Source organism: Anabas testudineus, chromosome 9 (genome assembly GCF_900324465.2).
Source record: "Anabas testudineus chromosome 9, fAnaTes1.2, whole genome shotgun sequence".
NCBI lineage: Eukaryota > Metazoa > Chordata > Actinopteri > Anabantiformes > Anabantidae > Anabas > Anabas testudineus.
The window spans coordinates 4,764,855-4,791,697 of record NC_046618.1 but is presented as its reverse complement, the minus strand read 5'-3'; the positions used below and the strand labels follow the sequence as shown (position 1 = coordinate 4,791,697).

Below are 26,843 nucleotides of genomic sequence, written 5' to 3'. Positions count from 1 at the left end.
ATAGAGGCATCCAGACACTGGGCTGGCTGTCATATGCCATTACGTGTGATGGTACAGCATTGTAACTCATCTCCTCATCCTTTCCTGATATCTGTTCAGCCCGTTCCCAGAGGAGCCAGTGGTGAACAATGGAGTGATGCGCCTCCTCACACATTTCACCAGGCTCTATTGAGCTGTCTAATGAACCTTTGCCTCATGTATGGCCTGCTCTGGATGCTGGGGCTCCATGAAAATACCATCCCGCCCCATCACACCCCCCCATATTTAATTTGTTTGGAATGTGTAATAGACTGTGAAGTGGAATGTGGTGCAGTGTTGATCTGTGCCAGCCAGGTTGGCGGACATGGAGGGACAGGTGCCAGCCATCCATGAAAGGTGCTGTACTTAACACTCTGCATTGGGTTGGCAAGTGTACAATCCTGGCCCTGTGGTGAAGGCTTTAAGAGCTGCCAGTATCCTGTTGATCCAGCCAAGCACGTTTTAAGTTTGGTAATAGGACATCGTAGCTGTGTGTTCTTTTTGTGAAGGGAGGGCAGCTGGAAGTTGAAGAGAAATGTCAGGATTCAGTTGCATGTCTGCTCTGGCTTTAGTAGAGCCAGAGTAGACATGAAAGTTACTTTATTTATGCTGTAACTTAATCCTGCATGATTATAGGGAAATCATACCTGGGGACACATTTTAGAAGAGAAAGCAAACACAGAATATGCCGATGCTCTCCATTACACTGTGCTATCAGAATTAATTGGTAAAAATGTTGTTGTAATAGTCTGAATTATGTTTTGCTTTACTAGATAATAACCAACTGGGAGAGCGTCTGTGTATTAGAAAGAGGGCTGTCATGGCCTGACGGTGCAGCTACATATGCTACTGAACCTCCACAGCACCTTGTTTTCTATCAATATTTGTGCTTTTACATGGCTCAGAAAGGCAGACCTCTATAGGAAGAAAGAATACATCTCTAAAGACTGACCACCACAAGCACATTAGTACAATCTGTGCTGAGGAACCACAGCCTGTATTTTGCTAACTGGACCTTTGGCTGCCATCACTATTAACGTATACTCACATGACTATTGCGTTCTTTATGGCTGTTCAAAGTTGCCGTTGGTTACCAAGCTGCTTTCATGGATCTTTGGAGATTCAAGAGGGGTCTCAGTGTTAAACCCTGCTCGGCCAGCAGCTGTACTAAGGCATGTTTTTTCTCCTTTTTACCTTTATACATTTAGAATGTGTGGAAAGTACTGCACTAAACCCTGTGAAGTTCTCAAAGTTAAGCAAATAAGTCCTGTTGACACAGACCTCCTTGAGTTCGCAAATTCTTTCCATCATATTCTAGTACAGTTAAGAGGGACTTAATCCAATAAAACCCACTCTTCTCCTATTTTGTGCTCTGTCTCTCTTGAATCCGGTGTATGTGAGTGTGGAGGGGGGTTGAGTAAGTTCCTGTGAAGGAGTGGCCAGCTGCAGCCTCTGTTGTTCAGGCCACAAGGGAACACAAGGAGTGTTTTTGGGGTCATGGAGCAGCTACATTCCTGAATGTTCAAATGGGAGTACTCATTTCTCAATCTACTCAAAGCCATAACCCACTGTTTTCTGGTGTTGCTTATTCACAGTCACTCAAGCAGTGTTTCTGAAACACTGGTGCTAATCAAGGCTACTGGTGTCTGGAACCAGCTACGAGAACATGTATCAGTGTCGCCATTGTAAAGTGCAGAGGCCTGGTTTGCTGGAAGTCACAGGAGACCAGGCTAAGTGCACACTTTCCTTGATCCTTCATGTTCTCACGCTGCTCGTGTTGTGCCTTGTTATGGCATCGTACTGTTAATGATGATGAAGGTGAAGTGAGCTGAGTGTTTTAGTACCTTCTATAATTTCCTGCAGTAATGGTACTCTCCACAGACAGGGGAAAGAGGGGAGTTGAAAATTAGCTTCAGTTCTGTCGTTTGAAGTGTAAATCACACCAGCCCTGTCATGTAGTGCTGCCTTGTTTGACACAGTGGACACAACGCACAGACAGGTTGGAGTATCCAGGGTACACTAAAGAGCATTTGATAAAATTGCTGCTTTTCTGCTTGTTGATGCAAGTAGCTGCTGGCAAATAGGACAGTAGTGCATCCTGACATACACTGGCCTTGCAGCTGGCCACTTGACAGATTAAGTCCTTGTATCAAATTCTCTGGAAGTTCTTATACAACAATTTACTATTGAAACTATTTACAGATAATCCAGTGGAAATGCGTGCTGACCCAGTGAATCAAATACCTGACAATCAAATTAGCCGATTCCCTGCACTGAATAGCTGAGAAAACTAATATGTTATCACATTGTTGTCACAGAATCCTCTAAATACAGTATTAAATTCTCTAAAACAACCAGCAAAAACCTCTCAGTCTATGTACTCAGCATACAGTGTATCTGCATATATCCCGGTCCTACCAACCAGATAACACGACTGTGAAGAACGTGTGTTATTTGCATGAGTGGTGAGTTAAACAGCAGTGATGTTGTGAGCCACCTATGCTTGGCTTAAAAATTGAGTCAACATTTCTCAGTGGCATTTTTGGGAAATATATACACACAACCCTGGGAAATGTGTCAGTGTTCAGTGTTAGTGTTTCACCAGTGATTTAATTTTGATATATTGATTAAAGCATCATGGGTTTCAGCCATAAATGATTCATTACTGCTATATTTTTGTAGTGCCACAGTTTTACAAATTATGAATATCCAAATATGTTCATGTTCTGCTATATTAGCAATGACAAATTGCCGGCATTCTCTAAAGAGTCCAGAATTATTCCAACCAGTCTCTCTGAAATATGGTCATCACAGCAGGGTCTGTGAGTTGGATACTAAATCTGTGGGACGGCCTTCAAAGGGGAAGCTATTGTGTCCCCTGCCACATTGTGGTGTGGAAATCACAGTGGGCACGCGCACACAGACCGATCTGAAATTACAGGCCTCCGTCTATGCTCTGCAATCTGAGGCTTGCAGGCAGCAGGACTGGCATGATGTCTCCAGCCCTCCGACCCTGGAGCCCTGAAGCCACAAGCTGCTGCTGTTGTGCTGTGCTCCGGTCTCTGTGGCAAGCTCCTGTCTTCTCTCTCCAACACACACCAGCAAACCTAATTAACTGTTCCTCTTGGCTCAGTGCTCCTGTCCTTACTCTACTACAACTGTGCATTTTGAGAAGTCCTGGCCACTTTGAAAACTCTTTCTTCCTGAAACCTGGATGTCTAGTGACAGTTCCAGGGACCTGCTGTTGTGTTCAGCTTACTCTGTTTTAGAGTCTGAAGGGTGCAGAGGTTTGCAGAGCAGGTGCTCCAGAGGAAGGCTCTCACTGCCTTTTCACTGCAGATAACCTCTCCAGGGAAGAAATGACTTCTGCTTGATGCAGTTTAAAAGTAGGTTTCTTTGGTATGTTCAGTAGACAAAAACTGTGTGTTTTTATGTTGTGCGCATTGTGGATGCTGAGCGAATGTTACAGATGCTGGAATGTATGAATTCCTCTGTGTATGTTCGGCAGTGTTTGTGAACTTTGCTAGCGGCAGCACTGCAGCATTGCGCAATGAGGTTTTGAAGTGGGTCAGCCTCTCTGTAGTGCTGAAACTCACAGAGGAATGTGTGAGGGGGGGGGGGCAACAACGTATAGCCAGGAGTAATCTGCCACAGGCAGACTCGTGTTTACCATCAATGTGACTAGACACATTTCATCCCTTGTGGACGTGGAGAATTGTAAGACGTGATAAAAGATACCTGCATACTGAATGAATGCTCCCTTTGGGGACCAATTCAAGAACTTGTCCATTTGTCCAAAGGTCCAAATGTTTGCTATATCATCTTTTGGGTTGTCTATGAGTATTGATAGTGAAGTTATTCTCATTGTGCAGATTTACTGTAGTCACTATGTAGTTATTATAATTCCTCTGTTTATATGGATTATTTTTTCTCCAGAAGTTACATCGTCTGGCTTGGGGTTTCAGCTTGGCTGCTTGGAATGATGAGCATTTGGCTGCTCATGGATATTTCAGTCCTCCCTGGCAGGCAGAGCTGCCTTAATTGTTGCATGCCTCTGGAACGTGCCTTGCTAATGGGGCTGCTGTAGTCCTAATCAGTCAGCGCTGTGTGTTTTCTCTCTCTAATATCCCAGCTTGAACAAGCAGGGCAGACTTGATGATATAACAAACTGTTTTGGTTTGGTGACACTACTCAGGAGCCTGTGGCCTGAAGGAATGATATCTCTTTCATGCTTCTTTTGGACTGTCTGATGTCAAACTGGGATCCAGCAGAGACAGCGTTTTATGTTAATGTCTACTGGGTCTCTGTTTTTGTGTGTGTTGCTGAGCTGGTCTTGTAAAACAACGGGTGTGATGAAATGTGTCAGCCATGCACTTAGAGAGATACAGAGACTAATTTCTCAGACTGTGGCAACCTAATTTAAATTGGATGTGCAGAGAATTTGTTTTGATGTTATTTCATAAAAGCCTCAATGGGGGGCTGGTTTTATTATACTCATGGTGCTACATTCTGGAAAGGTGCAGGAAACACTGTACAACCCCAGAAGGCATGTCAAATATTTCAGATGCATTGTCTTGAGCAGATCGACTATCTGGGACGACTGACTCAGACATTTGCTTTCTCACGTGAAGCTCACTTGGGTAAAGCCTAGAGACGTTCAGGGTTCCAGTGCATGTGTGAAAGCAGCTTCAGTAAACACTCACTCATAGCTCCTCATCCTTTATTGCATAGCGTAGCATTCACCCAGGTAAAGGTCCTATAGATTGTATAGTATAGATTGCCGTCTGGGTGGGGTTACTGGTGTAAAACTCCAGAGATTTGCATAATAGCAGCTTATTGCTCATTCCCTGGATTAATTGTGGATTGAACCAGGAATGCCAGCATTATCTTTTCATTGAAAGTGTCCAAGGTCTGACTCATTGTATGTTGTCCCTCAAGTCTGTAGAGGTGATTTGGGAAGCTGGAACAGCAATGGTCTAATACCTCAAATGAGTCATGATCCATTTGATGAATCACCCCCCTCCCTCCCTACCTCTCTCCATCCTCTATTATCTACTTTACAGTCCAAGGTCTTGCAGCAGCTGAGCAGAGAAGGTTTAACCATTCAGACCAATTGAGCATTTTTTTTAGTACAGACTGCTGGCCTTCTTTTTTGCTCCCTCTCTTTCTTAATCTTTATTTTGGCATTAGAACAAATGCTGGAACTCTTGGCAAGAAAAACAAACCTCTAATAGAGCGAGATGTGAGTACCTTGTCACCATATGGGGGCCTGGAATTTAACAGAATTGCTTTCTAATCTCCACAACATGTTAGGAATTTGAAGCCCTTGTTTTTCAGGGGAAAAAAGCAGCCCGCACACCATGTGGCTTCTCTTTTGGCGTGCAGTGTGGAACTGGCCTTTGTAGCACCCCTGTAGCACTTTCACTTTTAAAATACGCACATGGACACACACGGGACATCTACACTGCATGGTGTTCGTTGCTGGACACCCCTCCAATCTTTAGGTTTGTTCCAGGGGCAGAGCTGGGAGTTCCAGACAGGTTTCTGCGGCTTTGGCTGAAGTGAAATAGTTATCTACCAGATATCACACATAGTGCACAAAGTGTATTACTTATCATTTTAAAGTGTGCATTTCAATTGTACAATGTTTCTACTTTAGTAGTTCAGGACATTGAATTCAGTTTTGGTTGAAATCTTTTAGCAACATGCAATAGCTGTTACAGTTTCATAATCGAGTTGGTGACATATTTGTTGCTTTTGGGGAGAAAAAAAACATAAAAGTATTGTTTTCCCATGGAGCAGTCAAATAAGACTTCTGTTTGTGGTAAAGACTTGAGTCAACACAGATGACTGTAGTTTGTCATCAGCTACAGCTTCACTCTTGTTATGAGATGTTGTTTGTGTGGGCATCGAATCTGGAAGAATTATTTCTCAGGATTGTGTTTCTGAGGCTTTCAGGGTGGGAGTCCTTTGGCTTCCTATTACACAACATAGTAAATTATGTGTAAACTGTGAGAGTCATCATTTTCTTTTTGGAGAGTAGAGAAATCATTTGTAGTGGTTTTGCACTCAGTTTCTCTTTGCATCTTTGCATCACGTCCTGGAACAAGCTGTTCCCTGTTTGATACATTCTGCAGGTTTAGCTGAGGTCTTCAGATATCATCCTGTTTTTGTTCACTGCATCACCAGCCTGAAAAAGTTGTTTTCGTCATTGCGAAATATTGCCTAGGTCCTTCCTAAGGCCAGTGGACTAATGGGCTTTGGTCTGTGGAATCCACTCCAGTGTTTTCTCCCTCATTGGCTCATTTGCTAAGGCCCCAGTGGGACAGACAACAATGGGCTTCATATGAAATATTCACCATGACAGGGGCATTCCAGTGAGCATCTGATCTGTTCACAACAGTTTAGTGGTTAGATAAAAATCAGCTCCAATTGAAGAGAAAAACACAACCCCAGTGCTTCCAGGGATCCAAAATAAGATTGAGTGTTCATTTTGTTACTGGATGGTGCCTGCCTGCTATCTAGCTAACCACTGTCTGGCATGTAATGCTTACAGCCCTGTCTTGTCTCTCGTCGTCCCAGTCAGAATTTCAGCCTAATGAAATGAGGTTGCATCCAGAGTCCTGAATCAGAAGTGAAACAATTGTTTTCTCATCTTATTTATTTGGTAACATCGCTATGGCATGAGAGCTGGGCTCATATGTCTGCCAGTCTTAGTGAGAAGACAGTGCTCCACAGGGCTCCAGGTGGTTGCAGCCTGGATATTTTTGAGACGCTCAGAATAATTGCGGTGAAATCTGGACATGTCTCAGGTTGGGGAGATTGGGAGTCTCTTTTAGCATCAGGGTGGCTTTTCTCACAAACTTGTATTGGTTCGGAAACCGTCTGCTTGGCTGAGCTGATGCCAACTAGAAGAGTCAGGTGTTGAGCCAGTGCACAGTAATGCTGCAAAAACTCTGCCTGCTGGCTGGAATGACAAACCCTCTTAATCACGTGGCTGTGGGGGCTTCAGACGACAACTGACTTTGAAAGAACCTCACCCTGTGTTATGTTAGGAAAAGTATTTGAAGACTTAAAAGATTAGTCCTGATCAAAGTAGTGCCACAAACTGCAGAAATTGCACAAGTAAAAGTGTTCTATATCAATATATAATGAAAAAAGACTTATTATAAGAATTAAGAATTATTCAATTTTACTCTTATTTCTAATAAAAACATACACCTAGGATTGTCTCTCAAAAGGCATCTATGCTTAGCTTTTCATCTGGGGCCTTGGGCTATACTTGTAAAGATAGTAAATACTTTCACATATTTGTGGAAAATGTATAAAATGTTTCTAAATTTTTAATTTTCTATAATTATTCTTGGTTTTATACCTTTGCGATTTAATTTAATGTGATATCACCACAGTAAACATGTAAATAGCCCATGCTGTGCTGAAACAACAGATAACCGTTTCTGTTGTACTGAATGGATCTAAATGAGAGTTGAGGTACCTCTGATTCATTTGGGAAATGCACAGGGGATTAAGCCCCCTCTTTGGATGTGCTTGCTGTTAGCTCAGAGTGCTGAAATAGCAATTAATGTCTAGACAGAGCCCAAGATTTTAATAAGATAGTCTGTTGTTTTGCACAGAAAGTGATGATGTTTGTCTGTGTAACAGCCAAAAAATGTTTCTTCTGTTAGTCATATGAATAATATGCAGAATAAAATGTGTAGAGGAAGAATTTTCTGTATGCTAGTGTTGTGTTTTTCACACTTAACACTCAGAGCTGGTTCTGTATTTTAAAACCATCATTTCTCATGTTCAAAAGCTAACTTCATGCACAGTAGTTTTACTACAGTATCTCTCCTAGCTGTCTAATAGCAGCTAACTACACCAATTTTTAAGAAAAGAGCAATGATTTATGTGCATGTTGAGTTTTTCAATGCATGTCATATATTGACTTATGGAGCGTCACCTCAGCTTTTTGCAATGTGTCACATTGTGAATAAAGTTCACATTTCAGCTGAGGCTTAAAGGAAGAGGACAACACTAAGGCCACAAAAGCACAGGATGCTGGTGTGTATTGTAGTTAATGCTGTTGGTGTTGGTCCAGCCCTCCAAGTCAGATCCTACGCAGTGCTTTTGTAACCTCTGCAGTCCTGTGTGAAAAGCTGACTAGGACCTTTTGAGAAACTTGCATATCTGCCTCTTTTCTGGCAGTGTAAAGCTGACAAAAAGCCCCGCGGTTATATTCTGCTTTCCCAGAGAAAGATTTGCTTTCGATTGTGTGCCTGCTTTCTTTGCCAAAGCTGGCGTCTTACAGCTTTTTCTCATGGCGGATTATTGGAAAAGACTGTCACTGTCCAGTATTTTTTTAAAAATACTATCACATAAAAGTGCTGTGGCGGTGGTGTGTGTGTGTGTGTGTGTGTGCTTGTGTCTCCATTGTGATGTGTTTGGGTGCACAGGTGTGTGTGTTTGAGAGAAAAGAGCATTACCCTACTGTTTGGCTACTGCTGACAGAAATATTTTGTGAGCGAGAACATTATTGTGCTAGCCAATATTCTGTATTTATTAAAAACCTGATATTGGGCAGTGAGCCTTGACCACCTCTGATATGAAGGAAATTCCTGTGACCACAGCTCGTAAGTGTTTTTTTGGGGGGTATTATAATAATTGTAAAAAAACAATGTCCTACTAGGCAAATTGTCCCAGTGCGGTTTGATTTTACACAGAAGCTCGAGCAGTTTCAGTCTGTAAAACATACAGTGAAAGCTGCCTTACTGCCCTGCTCTAAGGAACTGCTGACACGCCCTAAAAAGTTTAACAATGCGTACTTTATTATTATTTGGTTATTTATGTGCAGCTTGGATGAATTTGGGAAAGTGGGAAAGCCCTTACAGGGGGAGATGTTCATGTATCTTGATCTGTACTGAGTTATTTTTGGTCTCCACTTAAAGGCTGCAGAGTTGTTGAATGCACCACCCCCTCCCACCCCCCACCCCGACAAAAGCTCTCCACACAGTCGCTCTGGATGCTGTCATCTCACACACTCTCCAGTCTATTTTAAGCTGTCAGACAGAGCCCTGCTCCCCCTTGAGTGGACCCCACTCTCTGTGTGGGCCAGAGTGTGGACCTCTGCTCATGCAAGACGTGTACACAGACACACACAAAGCACCTCCTGCCAGCTGGTGCAGAGGTAACCTCCCAGATGGTGCAGCTTCACTAAACCTCTGCCCTTGCTGTACACTGACAGTCTGAGGAGGATGCTCATTAAAGGTTGCTTTCTTATGGGAGAGTTGACATGTTTGTCAGGACTGTCCCAGAGGGTGAGCACACAACACTACACTACATACAGTATCATGCTCTCCTCTGATTACTTCCTTTATTTAGTCCCTGACCTAACTCTCTGCACTTAAATAGCATAGTTAGACTGCATTTCCATACACATTTTGTGTTGTTTAGATGCTAAATACTTCAGCAATAGCAAAATGTTTAACTTCTACTGATTGTCACTGGTTTTAATAATAATAACAATAATTTGTAATTATAATAATGCTAATACCAGTATAACTGCTGAACTGTAACAGTGGGTAGGGTTGGATTTCACAGTGGGCAGACAGCAGAAAAGTGAAGAACACCTGTGTTTCCTTCCCGTCTGCGAACAGCCCAGCACCCACACTATTGCTCTGCCTGCAATCATCACTTACCATTGAAATAAGATAGACATGTACCCAAGGTTAAGTACATTGTCTGTCCGCGCTCTGCAGACATTAATATGAGTTGTCGCTTTGGTATAATAACTGTTTGACATTCACAACAGTGTTTTAGCTTGGCGTGCCATGCCTTTCATTAAATGATCTCTATCCTCTTAAACTGTTAGTTAAGTGTGTCATTCAGAAGAACCTTAGTAAATGATCTGAATTGGATGTTCATGAATAATTGTAATGTTTCCTACCACAGATATTAGATTGAATAACATGCTGTATGCTGGTCTCAGGTTCTCAAGTCTGCTGGACTGCTTTGGTCATCGACTCTGGAAAGTACCCGTATTCTAGTCAATTAAGAGAGAGGGAGATGAGGCTAAACTGATTTGGAGTGACTGCACGGCATCAGAATTATGAGTAATCAGATAGCTGGCTCGTACCGGACATCCCCTGTCTGACAGAGACAAAACACACAAGCTCCTCAGTATTCCTGATAATCACAGCTGTAGACAGGGAGGCACAGCGGCCCTATGAGCTGCTGGTTCTTTAGGTGGTGGATTAGCCTGAAGCACCACTCACTGAAGTGTGTGATGATGACTGTTGTTCTTTGCATAATTGCTATTAAATGACTCATTTTCCCCTGAGTTAAAATAGGTGTGGATCCATTACAAAGTAGAGTCTGGGGATCCCCTGAGGTACTTGAGGAGGTTCTAGAGGAACCCCAGCAGTAGTTTGTTTTTATAATTCAGTTCTAATTATCTTTAGTAGGGTTTATGAAAGCGTGACTGTCAAAATCATGTATTCCAGGTTTTGCTTCTTCTTTCTTTAATAAGCAGTGCAGACAGTATTGCAAATTAGTTTGACATAGAAAGTATCAAACAAGGGTTGGTAATACATGCTATGAATGAGAAGTCATTAGAGAAATGAGAACTCCTTATTTATAACGTAAAACAACATTGTAATTTCATAAGACATTATTTTTCATACCTCTTAAAGGATAACTCCAGTTTAGCAAGTACTGTCTGAGATCTGGGAATGTGACAAGATCGTCTAAACCATCAGGTTATCTACTGTAAATCACTGTTTTTGAACAGACAGACAATCTGAAATGTCATGTAAACATCCCGCATTACACAAAAAAAACAGTATGTGCATTATGTAGAGTACAAAAGGTCCAAGTTGAACAAGTAAATTGGTCTATACACTAAACATAATAGATGTTTAAGGATTGTCTGAGTAAAGCTGCTGGTCTTTGTTTTGTCTTCCAAGTCTCTCAGTAACCTCAGTCTGGATGATGCTAATTACTGCTTGTGTCCAACATATTTTACCACCATTGAGCATCTAACATGGAGAGTACAGTCATTATTACCTTTACATTACATTTGAATGGTGGCCAAAACTGCAAAGAATAACACCTACTGTGGATTGTAAAATAAATCTGCATTTATTCATTAATGTAAATCCACAGACTGAGAGGGAAAGGTAATGTATACAGGCTAAGTGGGTGTGAGCTGTGTTGGTTTAGGATTAGGAGCAGCTCTGGATGATGTCCCAGAGGACTCTTAAGGGTTGGGCAGAGATTTCCTTCCTGTAGGGAGTCGTGTCTTCACCAGTGTTCGAATTATATCCGTCATCCAAACTCCTCTGACTTATCTGTTAATGGGACAGTTTAGACTCGGTGGATTGTCATCACTTCTCTTTCAGCTAACGGCTATTTTGGGTCAAGATCCTGTTTACTGGATTCCCAGATCTTTAGAAGTCAGCACTTCCTGTTGTACAGAAAACACAGAACTGTATCAGATGATGCAGGAGTGTATGTGTGTGTCTGTGTGTGTGTGTGTTTGGTTGATTAAAGGATGGGTGGGGGGTTTGCAGCCAGATGTTAGGCCTGTAGCTGGCTGGCTGAGTGGGAGGGGAGCTACATTGAAAAGCAGCAGTGCCAGCAAAGTGGGGCTTAGCCAGACACTGAGAGGAGATAATCCATATTTCATCTGCATCCTCCTCTTCCTCCCAACCACCTGCAGAGACACAACACAAACGCAGAGCATGAATAGTGCATGACACAGAAATAAAAATTGAGAACCAACATCGCTTGAGTGGAGACCCCCTTTCAAATCCAACACCTTGGGGAGCTCTTCAGAGCTTGGGAATGACTCTATTTGACAGTGAGATTCAAAGTTAACCACGAAGCTTGAAACTCCTACCCCCACCCACCCACTCACTCTCCCATCCTTCTTATGCAGTAGGCACCTTTTCAATTTGGATCGCACCAAAAGGCTTTACTTTGCATTCTTAATTCATTCATAATATATGGTCTTCTGAGTGTTCTCCTGATCACACCAAATGCAGTTTTCCTGATATTTTATTTTATTCATCCAACAAATGTTTGGGATAAAAAACACTTCATGAATGAATGAGTCACAGCTTCAAAGACGCTATTTATTTTTATACTGTGGATGTTGCTCAAAATGTGCTCACTGCTAATTTAGCATGCGAAGAAAGCACAGAACCAAAACTCAGATATCTGCCTAGTTTTAAATATTCATGATCAGTATGCAGCTTTGAAAGTGAGCTTAAAAGACTCTTTCTTGCTCGCTCAGCCTACCACGCAGACATATGCTCACACACGTGGGTCTTGACTATTTTCTCTCTGCATTTTTATCCCTTATTCCACAGTCAGAGACAGTCAGGTGGGCTTATTTCCATTAGCTTGTAAGAGCTGTTGGTTTTAGTAGTGCTATTAAGCTCTGATTAAAAATCTTAACTGCAACAAAATGTAATTTGTTGCAAACTAATACAGGTCCTGTTCAGATCCAATTCATCCCTGTTTACATTTCCCCTAGGCATTAGAATACATTAGGTGCAAATATGGTGGCTTTACTTTTCTCTCCCCTTAGTTTATTGCTATTATGAGTCTTGTCATGAAAAATGGTATCTGTGCAGACACGACCTTAGTGTTTTTCACTTTCAACACTACAAGATGAGAGGGAGCTGTGTCTTTGTTTTGCAGTTATACGGAGGGCATGATGTCTGTGTACTCTGGTTGACCCACAGATTTCAGATCCGTGGTTATGTTTAACAGTAAGCTTTTGCTCCAAACCGTGTTTGTGTAGATGCCTGCTCCAGGCCTCTGTCATTATCTAGCTGATCTCTGTCAGGCAAGTGGTTTTAACATCCATCCAACATACAAATATGTCTGTTGCTGTATTTTTATTAAGACCTTTAGTAGTAAAAAAGAATTTAAACCATTAACCATACAAAAACAACAAATGTTCCCGTTGTTCCAGCTTATGGAATTGGATTATTTAGGGAACTTAAACCTGAATTAAGAATTTAATTTGTAAGAAATCACCTTCAAGTTAATAGTGAGAATAGCTGTGGCCTAGACTGAAATACTGTCTTTAACGTGTCCACGTGGTCTGCTTTACATTTATTTGTATGCTATATAATACATTTATTATAAGCAGTAGTTATCGTACCTTGGATGCTAAACAAAGAGTGAACACTCAGTAAGACATGAATTGACAACAAGTTGAATGCTCCTGTAATTAATCTGATCTTTCATTGCCCTTTTTGAAAATGTGCCTTGTCCACATGGAAGCACTCAGAATAAAATGATGCTGCCGTGACCTGATGTATGCACCCACGCACACATACACAGAAGTGCAGTGCACAAGAGGCCTTTTAGGCAGATCAGATGTAATAATATATTTCTTTTCGTCTGACAAAGAGAGCATAATAAATAAAATAACTGTGCTGTAGCTTAAACCTCCTGAGAGATTTATCCATCTGCACAAAGATTCCTTTATGAAACACATATACATGTATCCTCACCTTATCTCACGAGCCGCTGAAGGTTAGCAGTAAATTGGCTGGGTTTCTCCATCGGTCAGTTCTTGTAGCTTGCCCTCCACATCTGCCTCTGACACCACGCCATTGCCCGCAAAATGAGCCCAATCCTTTACTGGACTGTTGGCAAGGCTGTAAAAATATCCCCAGAGGGGGGTTAATCACGTTTGACTGAGTGCATATTTGAAAAGAAGTCGCAGTTATTGTGATGGACTGCTTCAGCTCTGCAAGGTGTTATCTGTGTGTGCAGCGACGGCTTTTCAGAGCAGCACTCTGGTGATGGCTGAGGTGTCTCAGGGTATGGGGCTTCCTCAGTAGGTTATGGGGTTTTCTGTCAAGATGAGGAGTAGTTTAATTTGCTTCAGGATGACCTAACTAGAGAATGCATTAGAGTGCAAGCGATCAGAAGTTTCAGTCTCGACTCTGTCACTTCCTAAGGGACTGTGCAGACATTAATACAGTTTGGAAGTAAATCAATAAAAGCACACATTTTAGCACACATCACAAACCTATGAAACAGTAAGAGCACCTCCTATGCTTTTAGTAGTTCTCTATTAAAATTGCCACGGAGTTTACTGTTTTCTACACAAGAGACATACAGAATAGATGGAGTGGTGGGGGCAATTTCTGCTAAATGGGAGACCCTGCGGCTGCACATGCAGACAGTTTTTGCAGAAAGGGTGTCAGGGGGACAATAAGTGTTGGACTGGTGGCTTGACAGGAAGTGGAACATATGTCTCCTTTCCAACTCCCTAAATCTCCAGGAGACCTCACATGAACTGAGCTTCTGGCAAATCCCATCTCACAGCCTCCTCCACACACTGCAATGCCCCCTCCAATCACCAATTCTTTGACAGAGCCATGCTGACAGTGATCCGGAGGCTGAGGGGAGGGGCACTGCAAACAACCCACCCTCCGGGAACCCAGAGTTACGCCGTCGCAGCACAACAACCCCCCACCACCACCACCCCCTGTCAAGCTCAGCCAACTACCTCTAATACACTTCTACAGCGCTGAATCGTTTTCTGTCTCTCTCCCAGGCCGCACCCGCAGTCCAAACAATCAAACCCAGGCCAGAAGCTCTGACCCCTTTCCAAGACTCATTGTTTTAGTTTTACACCACAGGCTCCATGTGGTTTCTCTTCCTTTTTATTTTTTATTCATTATCCTACTCCCCGTCTTTGTGTCTACTTAGTAAAACTCTGCACAATATATTTATCTACCTGCTGCTGCATTTGCAGAGTGCTAATATGAATTCCATCTTGACAATGACTTTCTGCATTTTTTAGTTCTTCAATTGCGAGAAAAACATATGTGGTATGTGACTCCACATGTTTTATGTAGGGTGGATAATTGATGGCATATGTAAAAAATTACCCAAGGTTTCAAAACGTCTCCTGGTCAATTTGAACATGAATATCAGCTTTTTCAGAGATGAAGGTCGGGAGTGTTGCAGAGGGTCAACCTGGGGTTTCCATCTGTCGCTAAATAGCCACTTCACAGTGGGAAAATGTGGTCACGATACCCTGTCGGGAAGCAATCAAGATTTAGCTGCAGGGATTTTCTTTTCTTTTTTTTCTTTTTTTTTGCTGGGCAGTTTGTTGTGAAGCTCAGAGGTGACCCTTTGAGGGTCTGAGCCTGTCAAGCAGTTTGGGTAACCCGAGCTCTGTACTGTTTCTAGGAACTGGTGCTAAGGAAGAAAAGGGCGCATCAATGAAGGGTACCATGGGGGGAATTAGATGGGGGCGTCTAGGAAGGGAAATGATGGAGGCGTCTGAAACCAGGAGGCCAAGCGTGAAAAAGATGAGAGAGGGAGAGAAGCCCAGATTTGGCCCAGGATCAGTCGCCAGAGATGGAGAGATTAAGGTCCCATCATTCCCAGCTGCATCATCATGGCTTTGGCCCAGTTGCCTACAGTTATTTGTGTGTGTTTTTTGTATCTCACCCCTTGAAACTGTTCAGTAGATAGATTATTAGAACTGAAGCATGCATAAACAGACAAAGATCACCACACACACACTCACACACACCAACACTAGGTCAGTTGGACGCCCAGTCATTCCAGAGAAATTGGGACCTCTGCCCTGGCTGTAACTGAGATGAGGCCTGTCTGGTGGGCCTTGGACTGAAGGCTCCCTTCTTCTTTTGTACCCTGGGAGAGCATGCTGTCTTAAACCTTTTCCACGCATTGTCAGCCTCTCTAGTTCCCCTTCCTCTACTTGACTTCCCTTCTGCTTCTGCTTGAGCCCACAAACAAGTCTTGTTTTGGCTGGATGTTTGGATCCCACAGCCACCGTCGCTCTAGTGCACTACGCTCTCACACGCTCCACTCTTTCTCCCTCACTCTCTTTTGAACTTCCTCATGTGACTCTTTGGAGTGGAGAGCTGCCGAGAGGGCAGGTGGTAGAAACAGAAGGGGCTGATGGGAAATTGGACGACCCAAGGTTAGCCAGGCGATCTTTGCTAGAGGATTAATTGTGTAAGAGCCATGTAATGATTGCTGGCATGCCTACGGAGTGAAATCCTGTTAGTCACTGCACAGGGGTCAAGCTAAGACTGAGTGCACTGTGTATACATGTGCGTGCGCGTGTGTGTGCGCATCAGGAAAGAAGGTGACTCTGATCACACTGGTGTGCATGACCAGGTGGCGATCTGACAGGTTCTGTTTTCTCAGCCTGAAAGTAACCACAGGCTCCCTCCCACTGTGTTCAGTCTGAGGAATACAGATCTAATTTCTGCCCACTGAGGTTGTGTAGGGTTGAGCAGGAAAGTTCTCATTATGTGTACCAGCAGTAATTGACAACAAAAAACATATGGTGCTGTTCATAAGAATAATGTCTTGTAGTTCATAGGCTTTATTGCTCTTGTGACTCTTCACTCTTTAAAAACCTAAGCCAGTTGTTCTTTAGTCATGATTTGAGCAGCACAACAGGGGATGGGAAGTGATCATTTTCTCTGGAAACTGCGACTGTTTGCATGCAGGTGTATTCTGGGATGGACGTTGGAGGAGGCTGGGAAAGTCTACACAGCAGCAGTGGTAGCAGCATTAAGGAAATGGAAGAGAGTTAAGAGAGCACTGTAAATAAGTTCCTTTAGTTAAATGAAAAATTAATTTCGCAGAGTACAATGTTTGTATCTCCCCAAGCTAAATAAAAAAACAAGGTGGAACAACGAGGTCACACATCACATTTTTACCCCCACCATCCCAAGTCTTACATTAAGAACTTTATTTTAAATAATATTGTGTCTAAAGTTGGTAACCATATAATTTAAATGAGAAAACATAAATTAAAACAGTGAAAGACAGATTTCAAAGAGAAGCACAGACAGAGCTCTGATCCAGTAGAGTTCCTCAACATTGCTGTTTTTAGTTCTAATACTATCAGGACAGCAGCAAAAAAAAAAAATATGAACAATTTGTACCATACTCCTGGGACACCTACTGCAGGGATGACTCATTCTCTTAACTGCAACTGAAGTTTTCTTGTTGTGATTCTGTCCCCGGGGAAGGAAAGCCCCTTATCTGCGTTCACACTCTCTTTTTGCGTCTCTCCATCCTAGACAATGCTGAGCAGCTTATTGAACACAGATGATGAATGGCTGTAGATTGATGGCAGATAGCAGGCTGCCACTAATTGACACCATTGTATCACTTCATCTCCTGCTTTTGTATTCCTCCTCCGCCTTTTTTCCCAGCACAGCACTCCATTATGGCTGAGATTAGTCGCTCTTAAGGATCTGTGTATCCTTGCCTCAACTGTGTAATGAAATATACCACAGGAGCTTGCTTGAGGGCCTTTGAGTTTGGAGGCATTGATTGTGTTGGAAGTTGTTGAGTTATGGAAGAGCAGAAGTTCATTTTATTCTTGGCTTCATATGCATAAAGCTCTAATGCTGACTAATATAATGTAGTGAAAATACCTCTAAATTTCAGTTTTCTTTGTGTAAAAGAACAAATACACCCGAGTCTTCTATAAACACTGACCAAAATGTTTAGGTTTCATTATTCACCAAATTCAGGCATCTTCTTCTGGTCTGAGCCAAACACAAAACCAACTAATAAAGTGCAGGTTGTACAAATCTAAAACCTCTTTAGAGCCAAATCCCCATCTGTTTGATACTATTGACCGAACAGAAGCAAATTAAAATCTCTTGCAAGCTCTTTTCTCCTCATCAGAAATGGGCTCCAGCTCTTGGCAGGGCTTTATAGGCAAGGCACAGAAACAAAGATTCTTGCACTTTGTGCACTATGTTATTTAGACCAACTTGGACTTGGCACCCCCAGGGTCTGTGTGTGTTTTTTTTTCCTCTGGATAAACCAAATTCTTAACAGATAGGCTTACCTGGCTTTAGAAAAGCGTGTGTTTTGCATTCTTTCCTAGGTTTTTAATATATGTTTTTATCCCCTTTGACTCTTGCTAACACACACATTTTCATAGCACGCGCTATGATAGAGCTGCAGTTGTGCCAGGGGGACAGGTGCATTTATATGCCCTGCTCAGGGGATTCTTAGGTAGCTCTGGGACATTGTCCATGTTTTTGTTATTCAGGTAATTACAGAATTTTTGTCTGTGTCTGAGATTAGATTATAAACGTACCTATCCAACCAGGAGGTTACCTCTATTCCACTGGCTAAAGCAAGCCAAGATTTACATGCGCTCAAAGATCCTCTCCCTCTCTTACCGTCTTCTCTCCTACTCGTTCCGACACGTTATCATTCATCTCTTTAAGATCAGGCATTAACTCACTGTGCTCCACTTCTCCTACCCTTGACTAAAGTGTATGCTTCCCTTCACTCCTCGACTCCAAATCAGCCTTGTATTCCTCTGGGACTGGGAGACAGCCGCTTACGGCCAGACGGCTTTTAATCATTTATTTAGGGGCTGTAATGTTGAGTTCAACTCTACTCTCTCACCCAGTGCACACAGAGACAAAAGAAAGAGTGGAGTGAAAGAGAGACACCATGGTAAGCTAAGAACAAGGAGCCAGTTCGTGAGCAAGCATGTTCAATGCTTTGCCAAGCACCATGCATTTTAAACAACTATAGCATGGCTTAGATTATATTTCTGTTTTGACAGCATCTCCCCTGGCTTTATGCAATGAGCCTTCAACGAAAGGAAATGTCAGAGGAATGCAGTTCATTTTTACAGAATTCATTAGCACAAGAGGTGGAAGAGTGACAATTTATACACACAGTAGCTGCCTCATCCCGTACACAAGACGTATATATCATGCCTGTCTTTTAACAGACTTGATGCAGTGTGGCGCATTTGGACAGGGCTGTATGTTATGTTGTAGTGGAGCATGTCATTCAAAAATTAACAAGTAGTTCAACTATGGAAGCTGTTAAATTACCTGTCCAATTACAATGGACAGCCAGCAAGTCACAGATCTAGAAAGACCGTACAAATTACAATGGCACTTGCATTTATTTAGCCTAATGCAATGTCTGACGGGGCTACCTGCATGCACCATCAATCCCGTCCAGATGATCCAAAATGCAGCAGCACGTCTCATTTTTGATCAGCTAAAAAAGGACACACGTTACACCACTTTTCAGATCTTTGCACTGGCCTGTAGCTGCCTGCATCAGGTTCAAAGCCCTAACCCTTACCTACAAAGTGGTCAACTCAACTTCACTGGCCTACTTGAACTTCCGCATCCTGGTCTACAGTCACTCCCGTCCACTGTGCTCTGTAAGCGCACAACATTCCTTCACCTCACCTCAAAATATCGCGGGCAAAACTGTTGAGCTCAGTGGTTCCATGATGGTGGAATGACCTGCACACCTCTGCACACTCAGCTGCTTCACCCTCAATTTTCAGAAACTTGCTGAAAATTAAACTGTTCTCTGCACTTAAATGTTTCTCTGCACCTAAAACCTTTATTTAAAAAAACAAAACAAAACAGAAAAAACTTACACCACATAAACTGAAAAAGCTCTTTCTGGAGCACTTTACTTTAGAGGTCTTCTCCTTGGCTTATTTGTTTGCTTTGTACCTTACTTGTACATTGCTTTGGATAAAAGTGTCTACCAAATTCCTTATAATGTAAATGTGTGTTTGAGTAGAGTCTGGTTGTTTTTAAATTGATCACTGATTTACTCCCATTTAGCACTGACTATAATTTTCCCAGTGTCCATTTTAAGTAAATGCTGTACACAGTGAATCAATGACAGATAAAGATTTATCCATTGTTGTTTTCTGCACTGTGCTCTGAGTCAGGAAGGTAATTCGCATTTATAATTGAACAGAACAAGGATGTTGATTGGAGGCAACTAATCAGCATTGACCTTTTCTTAATACCATTAGAAGGCCCTCCCCAGCATTGCACTATTGTTTAGCTTTAGGTCAGTTGTAAAAAATGCTGGTTATGTGTAAATAAATTCTTTCTATGCGATGGATGACCTTCTCAGTCATTAAACCCGCTAGTAGGACTTAGAAACCTTTCTCCAGGTGTAATGACCTAACTCAGCTTAGTTTAGAATCATAATTGACTACTTATTACTCCATGAAGTAGAGCAGGTAAATAAAGACAGTTATTATTCTTTGTTATGCTGATGGTGGTGTTGCGTAGACCTAAAACAAGTACCCAAGTCTTTTTCTAAGCAGGGACATGGAAAGGACAGAGAATTGTGTGATTAGCGGAAAATATCTAGGACATACAGAGTGCAAACTTTTACTGATCAGAAGGAAGGACTGGAGATTGTGTGGGTGTTTGAAGCCTGAGAGGAGTTGCCATATCACTGGAAGACTGCACACTTGTTACTGTTTTCAAAGATGTGAAGAAAACAAGCAGTCCTTCTCCATAAGGCGTCGCTTGGGGTGTTTCAACAAAACACAGCAGAGAGCGGCACCAAAACTTTTTCTCTTGCTCTCTCCCTGGCCTTGACGCTGTCTGTCCCTGCAGCTTGATGCAAGTGGTCAGACAAAAATAGTCTGCTTTTGTTCTTCATTTCAAGATGAATAAGGGTAAAACTGCGTTCTTTTAATATTGGTTAGAGTTTTGTCACATTTGTGAGTTATATGCTCTAGCCAGTCCCCACAATTAAAGAGCAGAGTGCACACATTAAAATGCCATGTCAAGAATTCAACCACGTTTCCTTTTCTCTCTGTAAAAGAAAAACTCTAATTTCCACTACACAATCCTATTCCACCTCCTTCCCTCTACACCCTCTCCATTACTTTCAATTTCCTTTCCCTCTTTTGGCCCCATGCTGTTTAAGTTAGCAATGATTGTCTCAAATGCCTTCCTTCCCCTCTCCATCACAAGGGCTGTAATTTTGTCACACTCATGCACTGCGGCCGGCCATGCCAGGGCGTTGCACCTCTGACCACTGACTTATCATTTTCCATCAGCAGGAAATGCAGCAGGAAGCACATTTTTCTCACTGATTCACGCAGAGCTAGTCTACACACCTTAGTCTGTGGACAGATTTTCTTTAAATCCATGACCCCCCCAATGACAGATGAATAGAAAACAGTCCTTCTGGCTTTTGCCTACCTACTGTATAATGAATGTCGCAACAGATGAGAAGTTTCTTGCTACCCTAGACTACAGTGTTTGGATATAGGAGCAAATAAATCATGGACTGTCAGGACAAGAAGCAAATGAGGAAAACAATATCTTTATCATACTTGTACACTATATACAGTAAGCATTGTTACTAAAATGTAGAAGGGCATGTTCTGTGTCCCACTTTGACACAAGAGAACTGTGTTTGTTTTACAGTAACCATGATTTTTGCCCTATCGTAAAAAGTGCTTTTCCAGTTAAAATGCCTGTATTTGCCATGTGTGGATTTTTTGGTGCTGAACAACATTGGTGCTGAACATTCAACCATCTTGGTACCATTTTTTCTTTGCATTTTCAATGATCACTGTTGATGATATGGTAAAGCAAAATATAGTGAAATAAAGGAATAAAAAAGTACTGTATTCTACATGCAGACCTGCATAACTTGTTTATGGTTAACATATTATCTTATCTGATTTGTAGATAGGTATTTGGAAGTAATAAGGTATTTCCTTTATTTCTCTGATTTTTCAGTTTTCTTATTTATGTATCCTAAACACTTTTTATTCAGGTCCTTGTCTCAGTTTAGATTAGTGCTGTTATTTTCCACACATTATTATTCATGTACTGTGTTTCATACTTTACACCCTTGCTCAAGTGTCACATTGCAAATTGTTGGATTATATGTAATACCCTTCATTTGCAGTCTTCTCGATGCTTTATTTTTCTACAGAATTCTAATGTCATTTGTTGCTGCTCTGACACAATTAAAGTTTCATCTTGTCATCTATCTAATGGAAAATTACATGGTTCTTCTACTGCTTTTCAGTTTTTTCCCTCACTGGCAGTAGATTTGGATTGTCTAACTATTTTTTTCTCTTTTATTCACACAGGAGCAGAGCCCCAGTAACGCCACTTCCCTGGCCATGATGCAGGAGCCGCAGGAAGTGGTGGAGGAGACGGTCACCATAGAGGAGGACCCTGGCACCCCCACCTCCCACGTCTCTGTGGTCACCTCTGATGACGGCACCACACGGCGCACAGAAACCAAGGTAAACTGGTTTCAGGTTACTTAACTTAGTTAAAGTGCATAATCAGCTCTAAGAATAAGTTGAACCTTGAATCCAGCTAAACAAACAGACTTAGATTTAAAAAGGTATGCAGGTGAAACTCATGTTCCATGTCATATTTACGATATGGCGCACATTCAACTAGATACATACTGTCACATATTAGTAGGACACCTCAGAGTAGGTGCATTGTTGTGACCTAAATGAGCTCTTAGTTAACAAAGTTAGCAAAAAAAACCCAAAAAACTGAAAGCCCCCTTAATCCATTGCATTATTGCTTCAAATTATTATTTTATTATTGTTTGGATTGCTGCTTCCAAACTGCACAGTACTGTACCTCCACTCCACGACTTCCATCCTTAAGAACTCTAAATCCCATAAAACTGCAGCCCAAAGTGCTATCATTTCCCTCTCATGGCTTTACTTATTTGATCATTGTGTTATTATGAACCCATTTCCTTTTGTGTTCTCCCAGTTTTGTGCTTTTTAAAAACTCCTTTGTTGATATGTCTTTTACTGTGTTCTGTTGTTTTTCTGTAAGGATATGTCAACTAACATGAAGGTGAGTGGACTTTTATAGCAGTATAGCTTTCCCACAATGCCACCATTTTGTGTGTGCTGTTATGGGCTACAGCTGCAACACGCAGCACAGTCTTCTTCATCACAAGCCTAATAATGCTTCAGTCTATACTCTAAAATATTTTGTTCTCAAGTCACTGCTTGCTGCTTCCACCTCCTGGGATAAGCTCCATTGTCTTTTTTTATTTGTTTTGCATGGTTTTCTGTTAGTCTCTCTTTCTTTCTTTATTTGTCTCTTATGAATTATATCCTCGTACATTCAACATTAACATTATGGAAAAAACGTAATACCTTTTCTGAGCACCAACAATAGATTTCATGCATCCCACAGGAATGTCATAATATAGGATGAAAGGTGTCTCTTATTATATATTATCTTGCAATTAATATATAATATAAATATTGAGGAGATAAAGTTTCCCCTTGAACTTTTTTGCCAGTTCTCGTTTTTTATTAGTAGGCTTTTCATTTCAAATGGTAACCACAATTACAATGGTCATGTTCAAACAAATAAAGCAGCAGCAGCATTGTCTGCCTCAAATAGTTTAATGCTATTTTGAATACCCCAATGCTGTCATGTGAGTTTCAGAAATTGACACCCTTGTTGGGTGGAATGTCGTTCTCTGTGTGTCTGTTTGAGGTTTTTCAAATTTCCATGTCCTGTAGTTACTTCTTTGGGAAGGTTGGGCTTCATCGCTCTGTGTACAGAGAAGAATCCCTTGAAGACTCAATGTCAGACATTTATTTTATAAAATCCACATAATCTCAAGCATCTGAATGAGGAGGGGTAAGAAGCATTTTGAGACACGCACTCCAAGCTCATGTTGTATTGCAGCATTTAACTTGGGATTTGGATGTAAATGCTAAATGGATGTAGCTGCTGCTGTAGGTTTCCAAAGGAGCGGAGAGCGCTGTGTGGAGCTCCTACTCTAGGGACTGTGCAACTGTAATTAAAAAGCCTGGTCTAATCCCTCATCGGGGAGGGCCCATTGCCCTCCAGCCTGTTTACTGTGAGGGGATTGGCCACACACACTTACTCACATGATTTTATGCATTTACACACAGAACTTCTTAGGAAGAATAACACACACAAACTCATGTTGTAAAGCATTACAGTTATCAAGGGCTTTGATGCTAAGGAAGGGAAAGGAAGGACACTTCTTCTTATGGGCCTGCCACCTTGCTGAATGGAGGGATCGGGTGTTTTCTAAAAGTCACCTTGAGGAGAAAAGCAGATTAATGTTCAGGGTGAACTTCTGGAAGCCAGTGTGCCTGAACCAGCAAATGGATCTAGGTCCATTTGAGCGTGTACACAAAGAGGTTTCTTTGTGTACACGCTCGGCTCCGCCTGGATCCATGTGTCTTTCTCATATTTTCTCTCATTCTTTTTTTTTTCAACTCTCTGAATCTCCTCTCTCTGGCTCACTCTGTGATGTGTTGTTTTTCACCCTATCTCCTTTTCCATCTCTCATCATTTTCCTGCAACTCACAGTTTTATTTATGTCTTTATCTATTCTTTTGAACCAAAGTCTCACCATACTGTTTAATGCTAACGCGCTCCTATCCCTTGATGGTTATCCCCGATCTGACTGCTGGAAGATGAAACACACAAGCTACTCCTATTTTGCTGAATTTCAGGCAGAAAAGTTTATTTTTTTTTCCAGTGGTAAACATGTTCCTTTTTGATTTGGCATCAGCAGTATTATTAGCTAGAATGCTGGGAAAGCAACAGAAAATGTGACCAAGATGGAGTTACTGTATAAGAGAGAAAGTGAGCAAAACATGTGTGTGCAGGGCCGTCAGTGTAAGTTTCAGATGACAATTTCAGTTCAATTTTTTTATGCACAATTGGAAAACAGCTATGAATGGCTTTTCAATAGCAGATTAACTTCTGTTTCTATTTATGTTTTCAATTAATTCACTAACTTGGCCCAGATTTTGAATGCGTCTATGGTTCCAGCCAAGGATGTGTGCTCAATTAGATCCGTGTCCATCCTACTGTCCCAGCATGCCATACTTTCCCTTGGCGATCATCCAGCCCTCTTTTCCTGTTGGCAGACACTCTCAGTGGAACGCCAGTCATGTCTGAGGAACTGCTCGGCTTGGTCCATAAAAGCAGCATTCCTACTCTTTCCTCTGGATATGAGCTAATGAGGGTAGAGGCAGACCACACAAACAAATAAAAGCACTTTGACTGTTCTGTGCACACTAGGGAGCAACCACGAAAAGGTAGTAGTAGGTAGTAAAATGCCAAATGGTAGTTTCATCATATACAACTGTAGTGAGAAATGTAGTGCCTAACCCTGTTGGACAGAACATGATAAAGGACAGGAACATTTTTAGTGTGCATTACTTTTTAAAGTTTGTCACACTCTTGAGTTAACAAGAACATTTTAGACTTCTGTGCTACTGAAGCACAGCAAGAACACTAACCACTCTCAAATTTCATACAGCTACATGTAGCATAAATGCCTGTGAGTCAGTCATGGCAAAGCTGAAACAACAGGAATGCAAAATGAAACCATGCATCATGAAATCTATTGCAGTTTGCTGAGTGCTCTACCAACTCATCCCTCTAACTCCAGGTTACCAAAGTGGTTAAAACTATCACCCGCCGCACCTTCCACCCAGTGAGGGTGACTGACAACTTGTTAGTAGAGTCCAGGCCTGCCACCCGGACCCCCACCCCAGTCTTCGTTATGACCCCTGCTGAGTCCAAGACAGAACCAGTAAAGGATCCGATCTGCATGTGATTTTGGCTGTGTCCTCCCCTCCCTGCACCTGCCTCTCAGATACTCTAACATCATGTTTTAAATAGGCCCAAATTATCCACTTAGACTTAACTAGCATTGCAGAGAAACTAACAATTCTATCTCAATCTTGGCTGATGCTCTTTAGGCCTGAAAATGAATCACAGGTCAAAATAATGACCTGCTTAAAAACCTGAATTATACCTCATTCTTTCCCACTAACCCCCCCAACCACCATGTGCATTTAGGCGCTCAATAAAGTGAGTGCTGCAGAAGTTGTGAAACCTCTTACAGTGCTGTAAAGTGGCCAGTTTGATGCCTGCTGTCTCCATTTGGAACAGCTTGGTAAACAGTTAAAGTCGGTATCTAACCACTTGTGGATGTTTTACACTTTTTAGTGTAAAACGTGACTTTCTATGCATGCACACACATACCAGTGGAAATGAAGCAATAAATGTGCACATAGTTGCATGCACTCTCGACTACATTAGCAATTCTCTTTTAGCCATGTTTACTTCGTTTCAACATATTTAAGAGGTTTCTCTGAAATGCAGGTCCCTTGCCTCCCCTCGTTTCCCCTAGAGTGATGGTTTAACGACTTGTGAACTTGAGCGTGCATCAAAGAGCATTTGAAACCTGTGTGATAGCTCCCTTTGCAGTCCCTGCAAACGACCTAAAATGCTATGTTAATACAAGGCAACTGGGCATGTCAAGGCTGGGAAGCTGTAGGAGGGTACGGTGAATTGCCCTCCTCTAAGCTCCAACACCCAGAATTAAATAGAATAAAATATGATGTTAAATAAAATGTGGTTGAGCAATTACCAGATGTGGAGAAAATCATTCTGACGTCACTCTCCATCTGGAAGGTTGGCCTTCTGCTGTGAAGCTGTATCTCTTAGAAAAGTCAGTAAAGCATATAAAAAATGTTTTTAATACATGCCATTAAATGCCACTGTAGTCACAGAATTAGCAGTCGGACTCCGTGATAGGTGGGATTTAAGAGGTCGGAAGTAAACTTGTAATTCCAAGGGTATACACATGCTTTAGCTATTGACAGTTAAGCAAATTAGCTCTTTTTTTCTAACTGTACAAAGCCAAGACAAGCTTCAGAAACACATGTAAATTACTCAGTAATGACTGAACATGGAAATGAACCTTGGCATTCCTAAAGTAGGCTTTATTATTATGTGGTTCACAATTAGGGTGTAATCAAAAAACAAGGCCAGTGAAGATGTCTATTTGTTTCCACCAAGTTAATGAGGATGTTGTGTTGAACAACCAATATGTGGTTTGTGCTTTTGCTCATGGCACACTCCACTGTACTGAGGGTTAATGCTTTATTGTGGTTTCTCTATATTGTTACGTGCCTT

General features: G+C 41.8%; 1 protein-coding gene across 6 annotated transcripts in view; it reads left to right on the top strand.

Annotated features, from left to right (window-relative positions):
- Positions 1–26,843, top strand: part of arvcfb (ARVCF delta catenin family member b) — a 177,504-nt gene that overhangs the window by 89,101 nt on the left and 61,560 nt on the right. For 5 of the 6 annotated variants that reach the window (XM_026342936.2, XM_026342938.2, XM_026342935.2 and 2 more), the window contains 2 exons: positions 21,968–22,126; positions 22,686–22,706. In XM_026342936.2, the coding sequence (XP_026198721.1) occupies positions 22,001–22,126; positions 22,686–22,706 (147 nt within the window). In that variant the 5' untranslated portion in view covers positions 21,968–22,000. The remainder of the gene's footprint in view (positions 1–21,967; positions 22,127–22,685; positions 22,707–26,843) is intronic. The other variant, XM_026342934.2, reaches the window with a different exon arrangement.